This window comes from Acanthopagrus latus, chromosome 4 (assembly GCF_904848185.1).
Source record: "Acanthopagrus latus isolate v.2019 chromosome 4, fAcaLat1.1, whole genome shotgun sequence".
NCBI lineage: Eukaryota > Metazoa > Chordata > Actinopteri > Spariformes > Sparidae > Acanthopagrus > Acanthopagrus latus.
The window spans coordinates 5,968,720-5,990,958 of NC_051042.1; the positions used below are offsets into that span (position 1 = coordinate 5,968,720).

At 41.6% G+C, this 22,239-nt stretch overlaps 1 protein-coding gene across 3 annotated transcripts in view; it reads left to right on the top strand.

Annotated features, from left to right (window-relative positions):
• LOC119017860 (zinc finger protein 609-like) overlaps positions 1 to 22,239 on the top strand; it is a 91,758-nt gene that overhangs the window by 58,407 nt on the left and 11,112 nt on the right. For all 3 annotated transcript variants that reach the window (XM_037094976.1, XM_037094974.1, XM_037094975.1), the window contains 2 exons: positions 3,481 to 3,706; positions 20,196 to 20,283. In XM_037094976.1, coding sequence (XP_036950871.1) covers positions 3,481 to 3,706; positions 20,196 to 20,283 — 314 coding nt within the window. The remainder of the gene's footprint in view (positions 1 to 3,480; positions 3,707 to 20,195; positions 20,284 to 22,239) is intronic.

Below are 22,239 nucleotides of genomic sequence, written 5' to 3' on the forward strand. Positions count from 1 at the left end.
TAATTTGTTCTTCTCCTGAACACCGGGAGAAATGTGCTCTCCATGCTCATTTCTGTAAACCATGAAATATGAAGGTTCTGCGATGACAAGTCCTGAGCTAATATTAAATTTCATCAGGGACTGATGTTTGGATTTCAAAGCACTGAGTTCATCACACATTCAGATACCTCATTCTGAGATGGATCTGAAATGTCTCACACGGTATAATTCATGGCATAATGCTCCCAAATGATTTGTTTTATAAATGATGATCAATCAAATAAATTCACCTTGAGAAAAATGTAATGGGAATAGCAGGGAATTGCATTTTCTAAAAGTAGATCGTAAGTGGACACGGTACACAAAAGTAAGAATTAAAATGCTAATTCTTTCCATCCATCTTCCACAGCTGGTTTTTAATTTGGTAGTTTATTATAGTGTGTACTTAAGGTAAACTGTTAAAAACTGTAAACTGGTAACCTGATTTTTAACACCTGCACCACCTTAGTTCAGCACGATAGCATGGTCACATTTTCTTATTAGCACTAAGTACAGTTGTATATGAAGTAAAGCTGAGGCTGTTGGGAATGTCGTCATTATTGTTGTTGTTGTTGTTGTTGTTGTTGTTGTTGTTGTTGTTGTTATTGGTGGTATTATTATTATTATTATTATTATTATTATTATTATTATTATTATTATTTTACATTTGCACACATTTGTAGGGCTGGGTATCAAACTTTGACACTTCAGTGGCACCAACTGAATTGCCTCGATACTATTGAATATTTAAAAATGTCTTGTCATTTGATACCAAATTTCAAAACCTCCTGAGTTAACCTCACCAGTGTCAGTGAGTCCAGAAGCATGTGGCTTCATTGTTGTGCCAAAGTCTAATGGTGCTGGTGGAGGCATGCAGGACCAATACTCACACACTTGTGTTAAAAGTGATTTCATGACATTGGTATTGTTCAGGAACTGGTATCAAAGTCAATGTATCTGTGTCAGTATCTAACATTTTATAAAGATAGCCAGCCCAAGTATTTGGTCAAAGTAAACTGAGAATTAGGAATCATCATCAGGGAACCATGAATGTGAATTTTGTGCTAGTTTATCTACACTATATTACCAAAAGTATTCGCTCACCTGCCTTTACTCATTCTATGAACTGAAGTGCCATCCCATTCCTAACTCATAGAATTCAATATGATGTCGGTCCACCTTTTGCAGCTATTACAGCTTCAACTCTTCTGGGAAGACTGTCCACAAGGTTGAGGAGAGTGTTTATAGGAATTTTTGACCATTCTTCCAAAAGCGCATTGGTGAGGTCACACACTGATGTTGGTCGAGAAGGCCTGGCTCTCAGTCTCCGCTCTAATTCATCCCAAAGGTGTTCTATCGGGTTCAGGTCAGGACTCTGTGCAGGCCAGTCAAGTTCATCCACACCAGACTCTGTCATCCACGTCTTTATGGACCTTGCTTTGTGCACTGGTGCACAGTCATGTTAGAAGAGGAAGGGGCCCGCTCCAAACTGTTCCCACAAGGTTGGGAGCATGGAATTGTCCAAAATGTTTTGGTATCCTGAAGCATTCAATGTTCCTTTCACTGGAACTAAGGGGCCAAGCCCAGCTCCTGAAAAACAACCCCATACCATAATTCCTCCTCCACCAAATTTCACAGTTGGCACAATGCAATCTGAAATGTACCGTTCTCCTGGCAACCTCCAAACCCAGACTCGTCCATCAGATTGCCAGATGGAAAAGCGTGATTCATCACTCCAGAGAACGCGTCTCCACTGCTCTAGAGGCCAGTGACGGCGTGCTTTACACCATTGCATCCGACGCCTTGCATTGCACTTGGTGATGTGTGGCTTGGCTGCAGCTGCTCGGCCATGGAAACCCATTCCATGAAGCTCTCTGCGTACTGTACTTGGGCTAATCTGAAGGTCACATGAAGTTTGTAGCTCTCTAGCAATTGACTGTGCAGAAAGTCGGCGACCTCTTTGCACTATGCGCTTCAGCATCCGCTGACCCCTCTCCGTCACTTTATGTGGCCTACCACTTCGTGGCTGAGTTGCTGTTGTTCCCAAACGCTTCCATTTTGTTATAATAGAGCTGACAGTTGACTGTGGAATATTTAGGAGCGAGGAAATTTCACGACTGGATTTGTTGCACAAGTGGCATCCTATGACAGTTCCACGCTGGAATTCACTGAGCTCCTGAGAGCGGCCCATTCTTTCACAAATGTCTTGTTTCACAGTCTGCATGCCTGAGTGCTTGAATTTATACACCTGGGGCCAGGCCAAGTGATTAGAACACCTGATTCTGATCATTTGAATGGGTGAGCGAATACTTTTGGTAATATAGTGTATGTAGAGGCAGAGATAGTTCTCAAGATTATTAATGAGATGCTGTTAGTGCCAGAGGAAACCTCAGGGGGTCAGTGAAGACATTAGGATTCATCCCCTGAGAACCATGAATTTGAAGATATTTCAGTGTGGACCAAAGTGGTAGATCTGCCAGCCAATGCTTCCATCTCTAGATGGATCAAAATGAAGCAGTAACTTCAATTTATGCAGTGATAAGTAGTTTTAGTTCTCCTCATTATACTCAGTTTGGAACAGTAAGTAGATTAAAACAATTATTTAAAGGGTGTGCAGGCTTATAATCCAATGTGTCAGTTGGTATTTTGTCTTCTCGGTCTAATTGGATCCAGCATTGGCAGCATATTCGCGAGCACTGAGTGGTTTATGCCCAATTAATAAATGTGTGTTGTTGGCTGCAGCAGAGCATTCCTCCTGCAGTTCATTGCTAATGATTTGGAGAGCTTTAATGTCGACTGCCTTGAATGAAGGGGACTAAGCCTGGTGTCACTGTGGCCTTTAAATCCCCATCAGTCTTCTTCTCTCTGTCTCTTTTTCCACCTACGCACAGTTCTACCTCCAGTTCTCTCCTCTTCTCCTCGGTTGCCCTCGTCAGCTCCCTCCTTCCTTGTTCTTTTTATTTTCCATGTAGGCCAACTGTCTCTTCATCGCTGTCACAGTGTGTCAGAACAGGTGGAATCAATTACTGACCCTCAGCAGCCCGCTCCCCAGCCCCAACTAGCTTTTTAATTGAGGGAATTAATGAGCGATCAGCCTGTGAGATGATTTGGTGTCACGGATCTTGCTCGGCTGTGTGCGAGGGAGGAAAGCTGGGGGAGAGATTGTTTGACCAATCCTGCATAACTAATTCTGTCCTTCCACAGAGGCAGTTCACATGTCCCACCCTGCCTTCTCTGCCTGCTAATCACCTCTAAGGTTGAGGAAAGACAAAGTACTATATTTCAACACTAAGTGCTATGCCGGCATGACTTTCATGGTCTCAGCACTTTGTGAACTTCCCCTCTCTGTGGCATCCGTTGGTTGTATCTTAACATCTGCGCTGTATGTGTTTATACAGTGCTTCGGAAGTGTCTCATGTGTTTCTCTTTCTCAACCCCCACTTTTTTCTTCTTTCTTCACAGATGGAATCTCCTGTCTCCACGCCAGCACCTCCTCCCCTCCACCTCCTGGCCACAGTAGGCAACAGTGAGATTTCCTCGCCGTGTGAGCAGATAATGGTGCGCACACGCTCAGTGGCTGTGAACACATCCGATGTGGCCCTGGCTACTGAACCTGAGTGCTTGGGGCCCTGCGAACCTGGTACCAGTGTCAATCTGGAAGGCATTGTGTGGCAGGAAACCGAAGACGGTAAGTGGAGAGGCTCAATGTGCTGATGAGGAGGAGTGGGAGTCTTTGGCAATCTCATGATTTGATTTAGTTCTGGTTCTTGGTTTCATGATTCAATTTAGATTAAGGCTGCACAATTAATCGAATATTATCAAAATCACAGTTTGGTCCCAAAGTCTCAGAAGCAGAACATTCTTGCTAAAAGTGAAATGTGTGACAAAACAGCATTGTAATGATGATCTGTAGCGCAATCTTCTGCTTGTTTCAGTGAAAATGGAAATTGTGGTGTAAAATGGCGAACCTAACCATTATCTGATTTAAAAGAGGTAGGATATTTTACAGTTTACCAATAAACCCTTTTGTCCGATGCACGGAAACAGTCAACTTAAAAAGGAAAGTAATTATTTCTTGTCTTCCCTCAAAAACACTGTCAAATCTGCACATGTTGGACAACACACAGGCTGATATTGATACATCTGTGATAGGGCAATATATCGGTTGGCCTTTGATGACTGCTCACATTGTTGGACAGCTGTAAAGCCCCTGCCTCACAATCAAGGCTTTTGTGTTGATGAACTATGACCTTATAATTAAGGTTTTTTAATTTGACAGTTTTGAAATTGTTTAGCTATTAATTTATGTTTTAATTGTTCTGGTTGTTAATACTATTTATATTGAAAAATAATACTAATATAAACATTTGTCATTTAAAAAAGTTTGGATTTCTTAGATTTTTCCTTGGTGAAGATTGTTTATAACACAATGGGAATAAATGCTGGTTGGAGGGGTGCCTTGATATTTTGTGTTGGGCCCCAGTGGGCACTAAAATCACCACTAAGTTATCTTTGATTTAATTATCTTATTAAATATCTTTCTAATTCAACAGGCAGCAAACAGGAAGCTTTACATTGCACCCCATTGGAGTGTAGAACTTGGTTACTAGAAGGGGGCTTTTAATTTGAAACTAGTGACCGTTAGTAGCTTGCCGCTATAACAACAAGCTGACAGCTACAGAGACCAAGGAGAGCTAGCATCTCCCGGATCTTGGCAGCTTTCCAGTTACTCATCCTGACATCTGCGGATGAAGTCCTGAACTGCAATGCCTAGCCTAGCTATCTTCACCGTAACATAACACCAGAGCACTACTGTTCACCCTCACCATGTCTCGCTGTCACACCATCCCTGTTTAGAAGTGCAACATTGAAAACCGTCCACCCTGAACAGTGTCGCCAGGTGCAGCGTAGCGTTCCGAACGTTGTGCAATCAAATACACTGGTATGGCAGTAGATTAAAAATTCATATCATAACGAAAATATACACCGGTATTCGGCGAAGCACTAATTTTTAGCTCCACTGAATTATGAAACAGGAAGCCATCGAGTCTTGATGATTGGTATCTCACCAAGTAAAGACAGATATGGATCATCAGGACTTGAGTGTGTGTGGATGGTGAAATCACACCACTTTTTCATTTCAAAATGTTTTGACACAAATACAAGACAAGTGCAAGATAATACCTTTAGAACCGATGACCAGAGTTAACTGGTTCTAGATTCTTACAGCTGTCACTGTATAACAGATTTCCTTTCCAAACAAAATTAGGTAGGCAGATGTTTTTGAACTAATCCCATTTTGGGCGGTGTCATTTTCTCCAGCTGATGACAGATGGGTAGAAGTTGTGTAGAGGTGGTGCATTGTGCGTTGGCTGGTCAGGTTCTCAGATGCATTAATGCCCTCAGTTTAAATTATTCCTAAAATCCTTAATCTTTGACACCTTGTTTGAGTCATGTGACCTTCTCCTCCTCTGTGAAAAATACAAAATGAGCCTAGACAATTGCCTTCATTGAAGACAGGCTTGCTGGATCAAGTTCTTCTCCATCGCAGCATAATACATACAAGAATCGACTTGGAGAGGATGACACAACTCTGGCTTGAGTCTTATTTTCTCCATCATTACTGTTAAGTGAACCTCTTTCCTGTGGAACAATGAGTTCCTGAATGTTTGACATGAAAGGAAACAAGCTGTTTTGTGCTTTTGTTAACATGGTCTGTGTGGTAGCATTAACACATCAAAGTGGTACGAGTTTGTCAAGACTTTAGTGAAGCTTCTGTCTTTTAAAAAATGACCATCTTGCAGTCATTACCATACATTCTTTGCCTGCTAAAATGTAATTGGATCTGCCCCGACTGCCGCAGGAGCCGGAGTTGGTACTAATGTGTGCTTTAACAGCCCACATGCTGCATAATATTGCCAACAAGAATAGCAGTTGGCAGGCAGTTCTTAGGTGGCCTTGATTAGTTTTTTTTTTTTGCCCAGGAGTATGCAGGCGGGAGTTTGTTGCACAGAGATATCTGCCCTCCACAACAACATGCCTCATAACACAAAGCACTTTTTTAGCAAGCGTGCCATTTGGGAATAGAGTTGGCTCCTCTCCTGCAGTGCAGTCCGAGTGAAATCTTAGACTCTGTCAGTTTTCCTCCCTTTGATCGAGACCGCATTCAGCTTATTTAATTTTGAGATGTATCACTAGCACTATCAGGTTCTGCTCGGTCTGAAAAACTGCCCTCTTTTTCTGTCGTGCATGTGAAATAACGCAAACACCTAATCTTCAAAGCAGCTTGCGCTCAGTTGCTCTGCGGGCATGCTGAGTACAAATCGCCCACACATCCACAGTGCTGCCTGTTGGTTCACTAGAAGCGAACAGAAAAAGGTCCCAGCCTCATCAACATTCCCAAAGCACAGTCCCTGCTATTGAGTGGCTTTTCTCCCCCCTCTCCCTTTTTTTGATTTTTGCTCCAGCCCTGAGCTGTGTCTGATTCACCCCTGTTCTCCTTTCTATTGCAAATCCTCTCTGTTACCAAGCATCCAGCCAGTCACCTCTTGACTCTGTTTCCAAGCAAACTGGGAGAGAGCGAGTGCGAGGCAGGGGGTGGGGGGTGGGGAGGACAGACAAGGCTACTTCTGTTAGTGACACAAACATGGCTCCGAGCCAACACCAGTACCATGTTTGTGCTCCCTCATTCTCTGCCTCCCACGAGTGATTGACCCTCCCCCTCGCCCTGCCCCCTTCCCTTTCCCCATCCAAGTCTGTCCTTTGCCTGCACTCACTCTCTCAAAGCTGCTATTTTGGCTCAAAAGGTGGTGGTTTGGCCTGATGGGGCTCCGTCTTTTTCCTGATTCAACCCTGTGTGGCTCAGTGGGGAGGGGGCTGGTTGGAGCTTTGGAGTGGTTTTAAAAGTGGTATAGAGGAGAGAAGAGGCGGGAGGGGGAGCTCTGCAGGTGTAGAACACAGGTTGTTATGGTCATCGGAGCTGCGAGGCCAGTAGGGTTTCCAGAAACCAGCACATCTCGCTCTCTTTGAAGCTTCTTTTTATCTCAGACAAAACCTCTATCAGGTAGACATTGGGGGTTGGAAAATCGCCTGATAAAGGCTGGAGAGATGTATTTGATAACTGTGCAACTGTGAAGGGGCCCTCAGCTGTCTGAAGCTGCTGCTTGTTCCCTGCTGACAAAACCAACTTTAGTTCCTGTGCTGCTCCTGAGCTATTACCAGGTTTCGTTGTAACTGACCATCAGATTAGTTGTGCACTTAAACGACCCAGTCTGTAAATTCTGCTTCCCGGATTCTCTCAATAAATTAATGAAAGCAGAAGATGTAGTTGGATGATGTTATGAAGTAGTGTGGGATGATGGAGTTGTTGTTCTTCTTCATTGCTTAAAAAAAACACTGTTGCCAATGAAAATCTATCTGAGACGATTCAGGCAGAAAAATTCACACAAGGTAATTTTTATACACTTTGTTGAATAAATAGTACAGATTTCTTTGAGTTTGAACATTGATAAGATGATACTACACAATACACAACCTCTTACAATACACATCTTAAAGTATTATGAATGACATACTCCATTGCCAGGATGCATAGGGCTGGTAATAAGACTTCTGTACTTTAATGGCACCCGCCAAATTGCCTTGATAGCACTGAGTATAATACCAAAGTAGTTAATCTCGTCAGTGTCAGTAAACCAATAATCTCGACTCTAAAGTCAATTTCATGCAGGAAATGTGACAAATCTTTAACTATACAATTGGCTCTCTACTGAGTTTCTAAGGAGGCATTTCTCAATTTGCCCATTGTATTACAGTTTGCACACAACATTAAACAAGATAAAGATGTGGATTCCTTCCACATCATTCTAATGGTACGAGCGGCTAACAACCCACCAGCTAGTTTTAAAATGAAATATACCCAGATGCTGCTTTCTTCAAACTGCACTGCCATTCTGCTGGTTTTCCCTAAGAGACCCATGAAAGCAGACTTCTCTCGTGGTGGAGCAACTGAGCAAATGAGAACCAAATGAGGAAATCAAGCAAATCCAGGCAGAAGAGCAACAAACTGAGGCCCCAAAGACGGAGCAGAGGAATCCTGATTAGCAGTGAAGTTGAACAGTTCTCTGCATGACAAGTCTCATACAGAGCTGTTTAGGCATGCACCGTGTGAGTGCGCGTTTCATTTAGCATGCCAACCAACAGCTGCTTCATCACCTCCGCCTTTTGGCCTTGTGGGAGTAAATGAACAACAGGCTCTCAGTAATTGTCTGTGCCTCACATGGCTCACCAAGTGCCAGAGAAAGAAACAGATGAGGAGGAAGCAAGCGACACCGAGCAAAACGCGATCACAGGAGCTGCACCTTCGGTCAGAGCTGACAAGAATCTGGTCTGATGAGGCCGAATGAATTTTTCATCCTCTGTAATTTGAGCACTGACGTAGCAGCCTGTTCAGCCAAATCTGGATAACGGCGACCTGGATGAGCAAAACAGCCCATAGAATTTAAGTAAAAAACACAATTTTATGGATATTAGGAGCTGAGGGAAAGTGAGTCTCTGTCATTGAGTCAGTCTGGGGGCAAGTGAAGCGTAGACAGGAGGAAGGAGGGTGGGGCTTGGGGGTTGGGGGCAGAGCTGTGGTATTTTAAGGACCCGGCACTGACACAAATCCCCTCGGCGCAGACGAGGCAGTGGCAGCTCCCAGGGTCGTGTCGGTAGAGCGATGGGCCAACCCCTCCCAGGCTTAGCATGCTGATACCTCCAAATGTCATCTCTAAAATGCTGGAGAAGTTTATTGCTCTTGAATTGCAGCCCAGAACGCCTTGGCTCCTGCTCCAGGCTAGAGGGAACACAGAGGGGGCCCCTTTGGCCAAACACTGCAGCTCCATGCCAGTGCACCCCCCTCACACACACACACACACACACACACACACACACCCTCCAGTACACAGCAGGCTATTCCCAAAACAGGTCCCACAGCTTCTTAAGCTCGCTAATAGATAAATAATACAGGCTGTTTGTGATAAAATGTTTGTCTCATGGATTATTTATGCAGCAGGCATTACATGGTTGTAGCATTGGCTTTAGCACAAGACCTGAAAGCTTCTGAATAGAGAGGTCAGTGTGAAACATTTAGTCCTGTATAAACATTTAAAGGATGTCTTTTTTGCTCTCTTCCTCCGGCCCTGTCAGAGAGTTGAGAAGGGGAATATTGTATGAAAGAAGCACTTGGCTCTGGAGCTCACTTGCCAGCTACGCTTCCTTGCTCTTTTGAAGACCACCTGTCAGTGGCCTCATTGAAATGTTTTCACAAAGGCGAGCCGTGGCTGCTGTAGGTGAGCTTGCTATAGAAACTGTCCTTGAAATAAGAGTGAGTATTCTCAGGAGGCTTGTAGCCTTCTGCTAGGCCGATGAGCAAAAAGATGGAGTGAGAAATCAATCATGAAGGCCGTCTTCTTTAACAGGATACACATCAGGGCTGGGCAATATGTCAATAGACTATGCATTGACATAGATTTGGATCGGGTTATATTGTGTTGTCTTTTCCTGGTTTTAAAGGCTGCATTACAGTGAAGTGGGTTAATTTTCTGAATTTACCACACTGTTCTACTTGTTCTAATACTTGTCTATACCCACTTGCGCCTCACCCACATCACTGTGTTCTTCACACTACGACACCACAACTTTCTGTCTTGTAATCCGGAGTAATGCAGTTGTTATTCTTCGCACACTACATGACTGATCAGCGACAGGAAGGTCACACACTACAAGATCACACATACGACATGACACGGTCCAAGCGTCCAGGTTGTTTGTGTGCAAAAAACGGGGGAGAAAAAAGATGTGTGAGAGGATGGATTAGGATGAAGGTGAAGGGCAGCAGGGATTGTTTTTTTTCACTAAAAATGTGAAACTGACTGCTCGTATTGTTACAAATACTGAACAGCTTGTGTGTATGTGTTCTGATAAAAAACACTATTATTGTGCGAGCTCTAGACACATAGTTGCATTATAAGTCAGGAGTCAGAGAGCTGCACAGGAGAGACAACTTTAAAACAGATGCTGGAAATCCTTGAAAACGCATGAATCTTAGTGTGGTTGTTCCCTCACCGTCTTCAACTCAACCAGATATGTAGCCTACTAGATATCCAGTCAGCATATGCAAACTGTCAGCGAGCTGTTCTGAGCTCACATACCAGTCGTCTAGTGAGGTTACGATTGCGATTTTTAAAATTGGAAATAGTTTAGACTTTAATTCCGATAATCAAATGCAGTACGCTTGACGATGCCACACTGAAGTCATTCATACAACTCTCCTGAGCGTCTCTCCCATGTTTTGGTGTCGTTTACCCAGTAGATTTATCTCTGGTTCTCTCCTCTGCTGTCTGTCTGAGCCGGAGTTTGACACAGGTCTTCACTGTGCATTCAGACGCGCATCCTAAATTCTGAAATCTGATTTGCTTTGTATGGCAAAGGATATGTGTGCTGACAAAGACATCACGGTGCGTTCAAGTGCACCCGTAAAAATGTCAATTACAGTTGTCGGAGCATAAAGTCTAAGTCTTACAACAGCATAACTATCAGTCCTGAAAACGATTTTGAGTCTTTGCCTCAAAATTTAAAGCCTGCGATCATCATTCATGGGAGTATTCACCAATTTGCCTCTGATCTGATCTGGGGAGTTTTGTTGCCAGTGGCACTGATGAGCAGAAGATCAGGGCTTCAATCCTTTAGTGTGAACTTGACTTTCACATTGTGTTAATTTATTATCTAATAAAATATTTGTGGGTAGTCAGTCCCTATGATATTGCTGCAATACAAGAACAGGTATGTACAAATATTGTGGTATTGGTTTTTGTCGTTCAGTCATAGCATTTATAAAGTGCTTTTGAGGACATTTCAAAATGTTGGATTAGGATGTTATTTGAAGGCCATATCACCCAGTCCCAGTACACATCCTTCGTTCTCCACCCTGCTCTCTGTAGCTCTCCATTTTCCAGTTCCTTCGCTATGTTTACTTTCCAATCTACCCAGCCAATCTTTACCCTCATTCCTGCTCACTGCGCAAGAGTGGAAGTGACCAATTTCCAAAAAATGAATCCTCCCATGCAAAGAATTCACCCCTCTTCCTAAATATGTGGAGGAAAGGAGACCCTGAAAGGAAATTAAGATAAAGATGACTCACCGTGCTTTGAGGGAGGAGGCTTGTCTTGTTAGTCACTAATTTAGTCCCCGGGTGGTGTTACCAAGATGGCGCCTTAGTGAACCCAAATCTCTTAAGAGGGACTTGGTTCCTATTCATATTGGCCGACGAACTGCATTTTTTCAAGCACTTAAATGGTCTTGCAACGTAAATCATACGCCTAGAGGAATTGGAGGCTTTGCCAGTGGTTGTCATAAGATATCACGTTTGCTATATACCCGTCAGCGAGAGCTTGAGTAATGCGCCTTTGGCAGACCTGTCTCTTAATCTGAGCACCATCTCCTTTAAGGAAAAACACCAGAGGGCTTGTTTTAACAGAGGGATTTCAAATTTACTCACGTGACATTTAAGGAAACAGCTCCTCGCCTTGCTACAAATTGTTTGCAATGATAATTACATGCAAAGTTGGTAGAGATGGCAAATATTTATTTTTGGCTGTTACATTTGTTTCGCATGTTTTGTGATCTACTCTCGCTGTAGGAGTAAACATATAATGATTTTTTTTGGGGGGGAGAAGCTGCTGCATGCAGCTGATAATGCTGCGGCGGTGTGGATGGCATACTAATGCTCCCTTCCTTTGCCTCTCAGTGGTTTGAGAGAATTGACCTTCTCACAGGCTGTTATTCTTGTCAGTGAGAGTGACTTTGCACTTTTACCTCTTATGAACCGGAACGTAGCCTGAACTTTTCAGACGCAGCTCATTTGAAAGCTGTAAAAGTTCAAAATAAAATCATCAACTACACCTTTGTATCATTTGCTGCTCATAGGAAAACCTTTACTTTATGATTTAGATGTGGGCTTTGTAATGGTATGTTTGTCAGTTTTATTTCCCGGCCTTTTTTTTTTTTTTTTTTTGGTAAACATTCAGTACAGCGTAGTAGGGCTGCCGCTAGTGTTTTTTTTTTTACTACCAAAAAAGGCCATTTTGTTTTAGGTTTATTGATCAATAATTTGTATTAAAATGTGAAAAACATCCACTGCAGTTTCCCGTTTCTGCCTTCATTATTGGTTTAGGTGCAGCAAACTGAACACTAATGTGGAAGACAAGGATCTGGTGTTTTACATCTTTAGTGGAAGCAAATGGAAGCAGAAAAAGATACACAAAATACAAAAAGAGTACCGAGCTAGGTTCTTCTTAAAGCCCGCTGCTCTACATGAAACACAGTAATTATTCTAGTAAGTTTACATAAAGAGTTCCCAGCAGTTAGATAAAAATACATAATGGTGATTGACAGCCACCCACTCAGTGCGTTTTCATGACACTCAAGAAAACCGAATTACTGTGTTAGTCCGACTATGATTGGATTTTTGAGATGCATGTATACACCTTAGTCTGACTAAAATCGGACCGGATCGGATTTCTCATAGTCAGATTAATACCCCTAGATTATTAGATAGTCACATTATTCCTGCATATATATGCTGCATCAGATTGGATCAGATTTTTACATTCTGTGCAGGCTCAAGAGTTTTTATCCGGGGCCATGAACCGGAAGTAGGCGGTGGCAGCGGCTTTCCTCCAAAATAACCGCAAGCAAGAGCGCCATTGTGCATCTAGTTTGTGTAATTATCATGTACACTATATGCTAAATGTACAAAAATGTAGCACCTCCTCGCTCTTTGTATGGCATCTTTCTTGAATGCCGAGGCAGCTGGTGAGGTGAAGAGCTCAGCCGGAGGTGTTTCTGGTACCACTAGTTGAAGTGGGTACAGCGCCACCTAGCGTACCAGGGTTTGACATGCTTCGGCCATTAATTCAATTTTCTCACCGCAGTGTATACTCGAACAATTGCAGTTGTCTGATTGAGTAGCATAGTCGATCTATGGCCGTAATCCGACTAAGCTGTGCATGGAAATGTACTGACTGCTGCCTCCCTCAAGCGATCATTTAGTTGCGTATTCCCATCTGTTTGTTGAGTTGCATAGTTGAACTATGGCTGTAATCCAACCAAGCTGTGCATGGAAACGCACTGCTTGCTAGTATACTAGCTAGCTTGGTTGGCAGTAAACTGATCCTCGAAATACTAAACAAAAAAAATGCATATTAGCTATAGTAATAGAGGGCACGTACAGATAACGCTCCAACAAGAGCAGCGGAGGGGGAAACAAAGCAATCCTGTCAGTATTAGCTGCTTACTGGTCTGACAAAATGGTGGACATCAGTTAAACTGAAGCTGAACAGAATGTGCTGATGGCCGGTTGTTTGTTTTTTTAGAGATTCAGAGACAAAACCACAAATTCTCTCGTATAATTTGAGAGTTTGCTTATAAAACGCAGATGTTTGGACTTTTTTTTTATTAAGAATGATTCAAACTGTTGTTAAATCACAATAGATGCTGTCAATCTGGTGTCAGTCAACTAATCTGTGAGTGGACCTGTCATGTCACCTCTGCTATGTCACTTTCACCATTTCTTTCAGATTAATAAAACAATTTAACAGCTACATTTGACTACATTACCAGCTTCTCCAGTGCTGTAACTGACTTACACCATTTGTCCTAAATCCCTGTCTGCCCAGGATTTAAGAAAAGGTCAGTCTTAGGACTTTGTATTCTGACACTGACATAATCGGACAAGCTCGGCTTCATTTTATGCACCGCAAGTGCAGAAACACTCTTAAAATGGACTGTTGGAAACATGCTCAGACACTTGAATGCTCAAACGCCTCATTTATCAACGTTACAGTTATTGCTCATGGCAGCACCCGGCTATCTTTTATCTTCTCCCCGTAATGAATACTGACACTATTTTTCTCATTGTTCTCACTTTCTTGTCTACATGCAGTCTTGATCAGTGGTGCTTTTTAGTGCGGAGAGAACAGAGATGAGAAAAGAGTTGTTCTCTGGCAAAGACGGCTGTAAAATCTGTCAATAATTACTTTAGTACCTGACTGTGTACAGAAGGTGATGATTGCAAGAGCTGATAATCATTCACATAAGTATTTTTTTTCTTTAATCACGACTCTTTTTAATTAGAAAGCTTTTTAAAGACAAATCCAAAACCTTTAATTTGAATCTTGTAAGAACAGTCTCATAATGTCACTACACAGAAGTGATCTTCCAGATAACAAAGGCTTCTTGACAAGGTCAGTCTGTGAAAATGCCATTAACCCCGCTGAATTCCTGTTGAGTTGAAGCAGGGCATAGGTCAGCGGGTGAACCCACGGCCCTCACCAGCAGCACAAGACCTGACTTTTTTTTTTTTTTTGGGCCCCACTGCAACTTAATGAAATGTGTTAAGGAGGGAGGAGAGGGTTTTTAGGGCCAGAGGGGGCAGTCACCCATGCACCAGACAACCTACTCCCCACTTAATTTGTCCCCTCACATTACCCTCGTTTTTATGTAATCCTCTATAAGTGAGTGGTGGAGTTTGGTGCGGCCATTTGTTGTTCAACAGCATTGAGAGGAAATTGCCGGCCAATTCCTCTCAGTAATGTGGGCTTCACTCAGCTGTCATGAGTGACCCTAATAAGGCTGACACGAGGGGAGGAGGTGGGAACTGGGTTTGCTCCAGATCAGTCTGTTTCTTCCCCAGAAACAAATCTAGTCCATAAAGACAGAGATCACGGCTCGCACTAACCCTGACATGTAACTCCCTGTGTGTAAACAAATCATCATGCATGGGAAGTTCTCTCCGTTTCTTGTGTAATTTGTTTTTTGCCACAGGGAAATTTGTTCGGGTTGTTTTGTCAAGGGCTTTCCATGTTTAGACAGGCTTGGCGTTGATGTCCTTGTCCCAACAGCTTGGAAATTATTCCAAGGATGAACAGATAAATTCAAATAGCTTTCAGCTCTCAGCATGGAAGCCTCATCTTAATCTTTTTGCATACTTTAGAGCATATTTTTATGATAATGCCAAGAGATTTTCTGAATTTGTATCTCCCTGTCAAGAGATATTTTCAGACAAAACAATGTGTTGTCGATTGTCAAAAGAGTAGATTCTACATGGAACATCTGAAAATCAGTCTCACTAATAAATATGTTGCCACGTCTTGTTTTTTAAAGCTCCATTCCCATTTGAGTTGAGCTGCATCCAGATTTCTTTGAATGTCCTTGAGATGTCCCACATAACGTTCAGGGAACTACTTTATTAGCATTCACAGAAAGTATTGCAGAGGCAGAGAGATCTGAGGTGACCCACAAGCCGAGGACCAATCAGGATTACAGAGTTCCTTGGCCTCAACAGGGGAGGGAGGCCAGAAGGATGGCTCTCTTTGGAAAAAACACAAAACAGCGAGTAGAGAGTCTGTGAACAGGCGTGCCAAGATTCTGAGCTTGAAGCAAAGAAACTGATACAGTGAAAATGGAGATATTGGCCTGTAGTGTAACATTTTTTTACAGGGTTTTCTGCAACATATTTATTTGTGATGGTGGATGATGTGTGTCCATGAGTAGGAGCATTTGCAGTATCTATAGGATGTTTAAAGATTCAGATGTGCTCACCTACTGCCTCTGGTATCACATCAAGTATTTTTGGCCAATTGATGTATTCAGAGTGTAAACGCTCAATAAGATTCAGGAATTTATGAAGCAAAGTGTGTATATCAATGCTGCTCTGTGGGCAGCTTTTCACCAGCAGACACCTGAGGGTTGTAGCTGAGGGAAATCTAGATCTGTGTGGTGACAGGAGAGTGATCCGTATCACAGAGCCAAATACACCATGAAATGTCTTCAGGACAAGATTGTGGAAGTCCTTGATAACTGAGCCAAAGGTCAAACCTCAGTCGTATTACAAGGAAACCTTTGCAGCAGCCTGAAGATGGTTTTTGAGATACTCCTCGTTCAGCCTGATCGAGGCTGAGTAAAGTCGTGGGTAGAATTACAGGAAATCCCCAAATCTTGATATGCTAAGTCAACAGCTTTATTTTGGAGACGAGCCAAAGCGACACCAGTATGATGTCTGTATTTCCGGCATATTGCAGTGTCACTTTGCCGTTGGTCTTATTGTATAAAACTCTTTGAATACAATGTGATGTACATTAAAATTAATTCAGTATTCTTAAAGGTGCTATATGTAACTTGACTGGCCAAGAGCTGTCCGAAGCAGTGAAAGAGCCAACATTAGGCTGACTGTTGTTTTGCGTCTAAAGCGGTATATAGCGGTACAGACAGGGGATAGCTGGCTAGCATGCTATTTTCAGTAGATATTTCACACAATATGTAAGCGTATAGACATGAGGTCAAAACTGTTGTATCTTCAAACTGTTGGTTATTTTAGTAAAAAGGGCTCTATGTAGTTGTGGAGAATAAATTGTAACTCATAATTTTGTTATGAGTTTATTAACAATATTAATGAAGTAATAATACAAACTGAGATTTATTTATTTATTTATTTTTTAAGCTGGAGAGGTGGCAGGGTCCGCCACATGAACAATGTAAACAGTATAAACTGTGTTGTCCTTTAAGGCCTGTTTGTTTCTTCAGTTATGAAACCAAAGAGAGTTTGTTTAGACATTAAAGATAAAATAAAAATCAGTAAATGACGATCTTTCTCGTATTATTTTGCTAATCTGCACTTTAAGAAATGCATCAACTGCATGTTATTAATGAGTAAGAAAATGAGGATCCTTAAAGGAAGTGTTCCGCATTTTGGAGGATATTTTGATTGATTTCTTGAATGAAAAGATCAAAACCTCTCTTGTGTCTCTGCTGATTATGAAGCCAATCCCAGCATCTGCTTATCTTAGCTTACCATAAAGACCGGAAACAAAACTTTAAAAAAATGTGAGCGTGGTCTAAAATTCTCCTATAGCTCTTGGCAAATAAGAAAATTGTTGATTATCTCTGGCAACAGTAGCAGTAAAACTCCATCCATGCCCATCCGTTGTCACAGCTACTGAAGTGAGGAGACAGCCAAGCATAAAGACCGAGCGCTAATTAAAAATGATTAAAGACTTCTAACAACTCATAGTATAATTTCTAAACCCCTCGCTGGAGAAAGCAGGGACGACTATATCCTGCACATCATGAAAGGCTACTCATTCATTTGCTGTGCCTTGATTTACATCCTGCCACAACCAGCTGCCAGAGCCATTTTGTGTTGGAGTGTTTGGAGAGCTTAGGGGGGCGGGCTGTTGAAGGCGTTTTAGAAAAGGTCTGTGTTCTTTTAATGTGACAGATATCTGAACTCAAGAACCTCTCCACTACCCCCAGCACACACAAACGACATTTGCAGTCGGATCCAGTCTTGACCAAGCACTCGTGTTTTCAGGCCAAAGGGTGAAGGAAGAGACTTGTGGGCAAGTGTCAGCAAGCTCCTGTAAACATATATAAATGCCTTATACACCCGCCGCTTAAGCCAGAGGCAGCCAGAGAAAAATGAGGTCTGAACTGTGACTTGTGTGTGTGTGCGCGTGTGTGTGGTGTGTGTGTGTGTGCGCGTGGGAGGGAGAAAGATTGTCAGGGATGGTTATACCATTGAAAAGAGGAAATGAGGGTGAGGGTGAAGGAGAGAGGGAAAATGGGGTGAGCAAGAGAGGTTTCCTAAGCTAATAAAATGCTCGGAGAGACGGAAGCTGCCAGCCAGCATTCCTGTGCCATTAGATAAGTTAGCTCACTGCAGCCTCCAGTTTCTCTGCAGTGCTGAAGTGGCATGCTGAGGTCACCACCTGAGAACGAGGGGGGATGGTGGGGGAAATAAATTCAGAATGTTTTTTGTGCTCGGTGGTTGCTCTTAATCCTCTGAAGCTGTTTGGTTGATGATTTACTTTTGAATTTAAGGGCAAAAGCTGCAAATTATAGCTCATCTACCTCATTCAAAATGGCCCTCTGCAGCAGCCACTCAGACCTGTTTCTTACATTAACATAAATTGTGTTTACTGCAGTTAAATGTGAAAGCGGTGCAGGGTTAGGGTAAGATGTTTTGTACAAATCTGCAATCTTAATCATAACTGTTTTACCATTATTACATCAGACAAATGCTGGGACAGAAATGGACATATTCAGTTTACTGTCATCTAAAAGTAAAGAAATAGAAAAATATGAACATTTCAGGCTGGAATCGGCTGAGCTAACTAGCTACCGGCAGCTACAGTTAGCAGTTACTCTCGCAATATGCTGCCCCGTTTTGAATTTGGCAAGTGGTCAGTTGCTACATATTGTACCTTCAACTGCTCATCAAAATAGTTAGCAATTAATGTAATAGTTGATTTAATTAAAGTAATAGATTCATCTATTTTAAACACAGGCAAACCTGATAAAAAAGAATAGGCAATGAACATTGACAAATGCAGTGGGCAAGTTTGCCTTTCTGTTTTTCTTTTTTCTTTGTTTTTCCTGCTTTGTTACATTCAGTGTCACAAACACGCAGGACAACAGGGATCAGGAGAAAGCAGTATGGAGGCCAGTGACGATGTTCTAGTGTTTTCTCTTTTATATCTTCTACTTCAGTCTCTCTTTCACACTCTGGTTGAGCAGTATCTAACATAAAACTTCTTTATGCACCAATAATTTCAGCGTCAACGCACATCACAGTATTGTGATGGAAAAAGGTTGAATATTAGCATTTCCACCCAGATGTCATGGAGGAGGAGCAGAAAAGTACCTTTGACTAGAACAGAGACAGACCCGGGAATAAAAGCTGATTGTAGTCTCTCCCACTGAAGACCAAACCCTGATGGTAGTGGGGGTGAGTGTTCTATATGATGACATGCAAGCTGCTGCCAGATGAACAGTATTTGGTTTCCTAAGGTGAACATACACACAGAGTGTTGGATCTCCTGGAACTAATTTTAGATTTCAAATGTGAGGTCAGGTATCGCAGCCAGCACAGGTCAGATTGTGTGGCTTACACCGAGTGCTACCAAATTCACACTAGCCAAATGGCAACACAGAAGCTTCTAAGTGTGACAGATTGCAGCAATACCAGTGAAGTCAAGGAGCTTCTCTTGCATACTCAGTTACAGTCTGTCAAACTGAACTGTTCACATTGAATTGGTTAAATCCACCTTGCTTGTTGCTTGTTTTTTTTTAAAGCTATAGCTGCAGATCCACACTCTCCCCAAGGTAGTGCAATTCTGGGCTGCAAAGTGAGATAGAGGATGCCAAAAAAAAGTGTTTGCCTACAAACAATTCTCCTTCAGGGAAATCGCCTGTACTGTAAGATGGCTTATTTAAACTGAGGGGGCATTCAGTGAGTATTCCCCAGTAACCTCAGTGTGATCATTCTCAGGGAGACCTTCTGCTAGTATCTTTTACAGGTTCTATGATACTGAGAGCAGCTGAGTCTGTTCCAAGTCATTTAGAAGATATCAGTCAGCATTGGCCCTTGGGCTTTACTGAGTGAAGAGGATTAAAAAAAGGATCATTGACATATATAATAGTCTCACATGTGATACCCTTTAGCAAAGATCAATGCATTGATGCAGCAGCAAAGATGCACGTTTTGTTAACTTTGTGCTGGCAGCTATATCTGAAAATCACTGTCAAGCATTCTCTGTTGTGTTTGTCTTAGGGCTGGTCAATATGTATCATATATATATCGCTGTTGTGATATGAGGCCATATACATGTTAGATTTTGGATATCGTCAATACTAGTTTTAAATGCTGTATTAGTGAAATTACGTAATTTTCTTAAAATTACCAGACTGTTCCACTTGTTCTAATACCTGTCTGTACCTACGCAGTCATATCCACATTACTAATTATTATTTATCAAAAATCTCATTGTGTTTATATTTTGTGAAAGTACCCACATTCACCTCTACATTACCTGATTTTTGGGGTGTGTATTTACGCAAAAAATATGATATGTTATAGTTTAATAGTAGAATGTGTTGTCATCATTGCACGGAAACTGACTATTTATTAATTCAATTGATAATTAGAAACCAACTATTTTTTTCTAACGTATGATCTTAAAAAAAAAAAGATTGTATCTGCGCTTCAGGAAACTTAAAACTAATCTAATTTGTTGTAATTTTCATTATATTCATAGTTAAAACAAAATAAATGACCTTTTTGATTTCTTTTCTTCCAGGCATGCTGGTGGTCAATGTTACTTGGAGAAACAAGACATATGTGGGCACCCTGTTGGACTGTACACGGCATGACTGGGCACCCCCCAGGTAAGGTCCACTGTCCTGTTCTCATTTCACCTGGAGAAACCATCATAATGGTATTTAAAACAACATTATGTTGAAATTGGCATGTTGTGTGATTCAACACACAGTGTTGAGTGGCTGTGACAGAAACCCTATTCAGCCCATTATGAGACACTGAACCTTAAACATGATTTTAGAAGCTGTTATTTTTCAGGTAAAAAAAAGTTACATAATGTTTCCTTTATAATGCATAATTTAAGCTACAAGTGCTCTGTTACCAGTATGTCTCCTGTTGGGTGGTGTTGAAAGTATCAGCACTTTACTGTCACACATGGTATTTTAGTTCAAGGTAAAGAAGAAAAAGTAGAAAATCAAGATTGCCATGAATCATTGATGCATTCTCTGTGTCCAAGCTCTACTTTGTTTCTTAACCTTTTCATACTCTGTGTGATATGAATCTGCTGTGATAGAATCAGCTCAAGGATACGTAGACCTGTGCACCAATTTGAGTTTAGCTGGACCTTCCAAGTCCCTGTTAGTGTCTATCTCCAGTCAGGGGAAACAGGATTCATTGGCAAACGGCTGATGTCCCAGGAGGTAGTTGTGGAAATAGAAAGCTCCTCTAACAAGCCAGATTGCAGAATCCAATTATTGTACTAATAGCTTTTCCTCAACACTGTATAACATCACAAAGGCTGCAGTTTCTTAGATCAGTGTTAGGTGGGCGGTAGCTTAAGGTGTTTGTAGTTTCTATATACTTGCTTTTATTATGCAAAATACACAGGTTGTGTAAAATACATCTCCAAGCACTTGCTTTGATTTAGAACACCTACACTGTATCTAAATGTAAATATAAATCTATATTTGAAATGCATGGTTAAGTGCAATAGAGAAAAAAAAATCAAGATTAAAGCAGAGCTAATGGAAAACAAGGAGAGGCTGTATCACACTAATGTATCACAGTCCTGTATAACAATAATGTTCAGTAAGTGAGGTTTGCACACTAAGTGAGGTTTGCTGGGCTGTATTCACAACAAGATAGTCTTACAGTTTGCAGCACGACTACATTAGAGACACACCATGAATAATTCAAAAAGCTTTCAACGGACTGAATATAAACTTGCGCCTGTAATGAGTCTAAATTCCTCCACCGCTGTCAGACTACGGATGTATTCACATCCCCTGCTGGGGCTGAAATTGTTTGGAGAGGCTTGCAGAGGAAGCTGTGAGTCATACCAGCCCAGTGTCTCTCTTTGTCACAGATTGCTAACCTTCACTGCTGTGCTGAAAGATAATTACATTACTGTTATGGAGAGATAAGGCCAAACTGCTATTTTAAGTATTTGAATGACTGTATGTTTTGATTACAAAGCAGCCAGAATGTTCACTGCTGTCTTTTCAAATGATGTTTACATGTGCTTCATTTGGAATGTCATGTGGCTTTGTTTAAAGTGCTTACTGACTTGAAGTGCACAATATCAGGTTGTTATATTACGAGAGGACAGGGACAGAACGATGGTGGACATAATAAGATATCACTGTCTTTGTTTATAAAGGTGTCAGGGCTCAAAATAATTTAAACCATCTAGAGTTGCCATCATTGGTGTTACTGTTTTCTTTGAGATTGGTGTAATTGTGGTATGCTATTTGGAATACAAATAAAGTGAGTAACTTTGTAGTGTATATGAGATTCCCACAGTAAGTATAAAAACATAAACCTTAGAAAATGTATGACCAAACACAGGAGTGGCCCAGAATTTTGTGACTATATCTGGAATATAGGTAAATGATAATGTACATACAGGCATTTAGACTATTTTCTGCCTTGCACTTTAACAATTAAATGTTTTGGTTCTCTGTGGTTACCTATCAGATAATAAGGGTAACTGGAGTTTGAACAGTAGCCTTGAAACAAATCTGAACCTGCCAGGTAAAACTAAATTAAACATAATATTATATATATCTGCAATAGTAATAAGG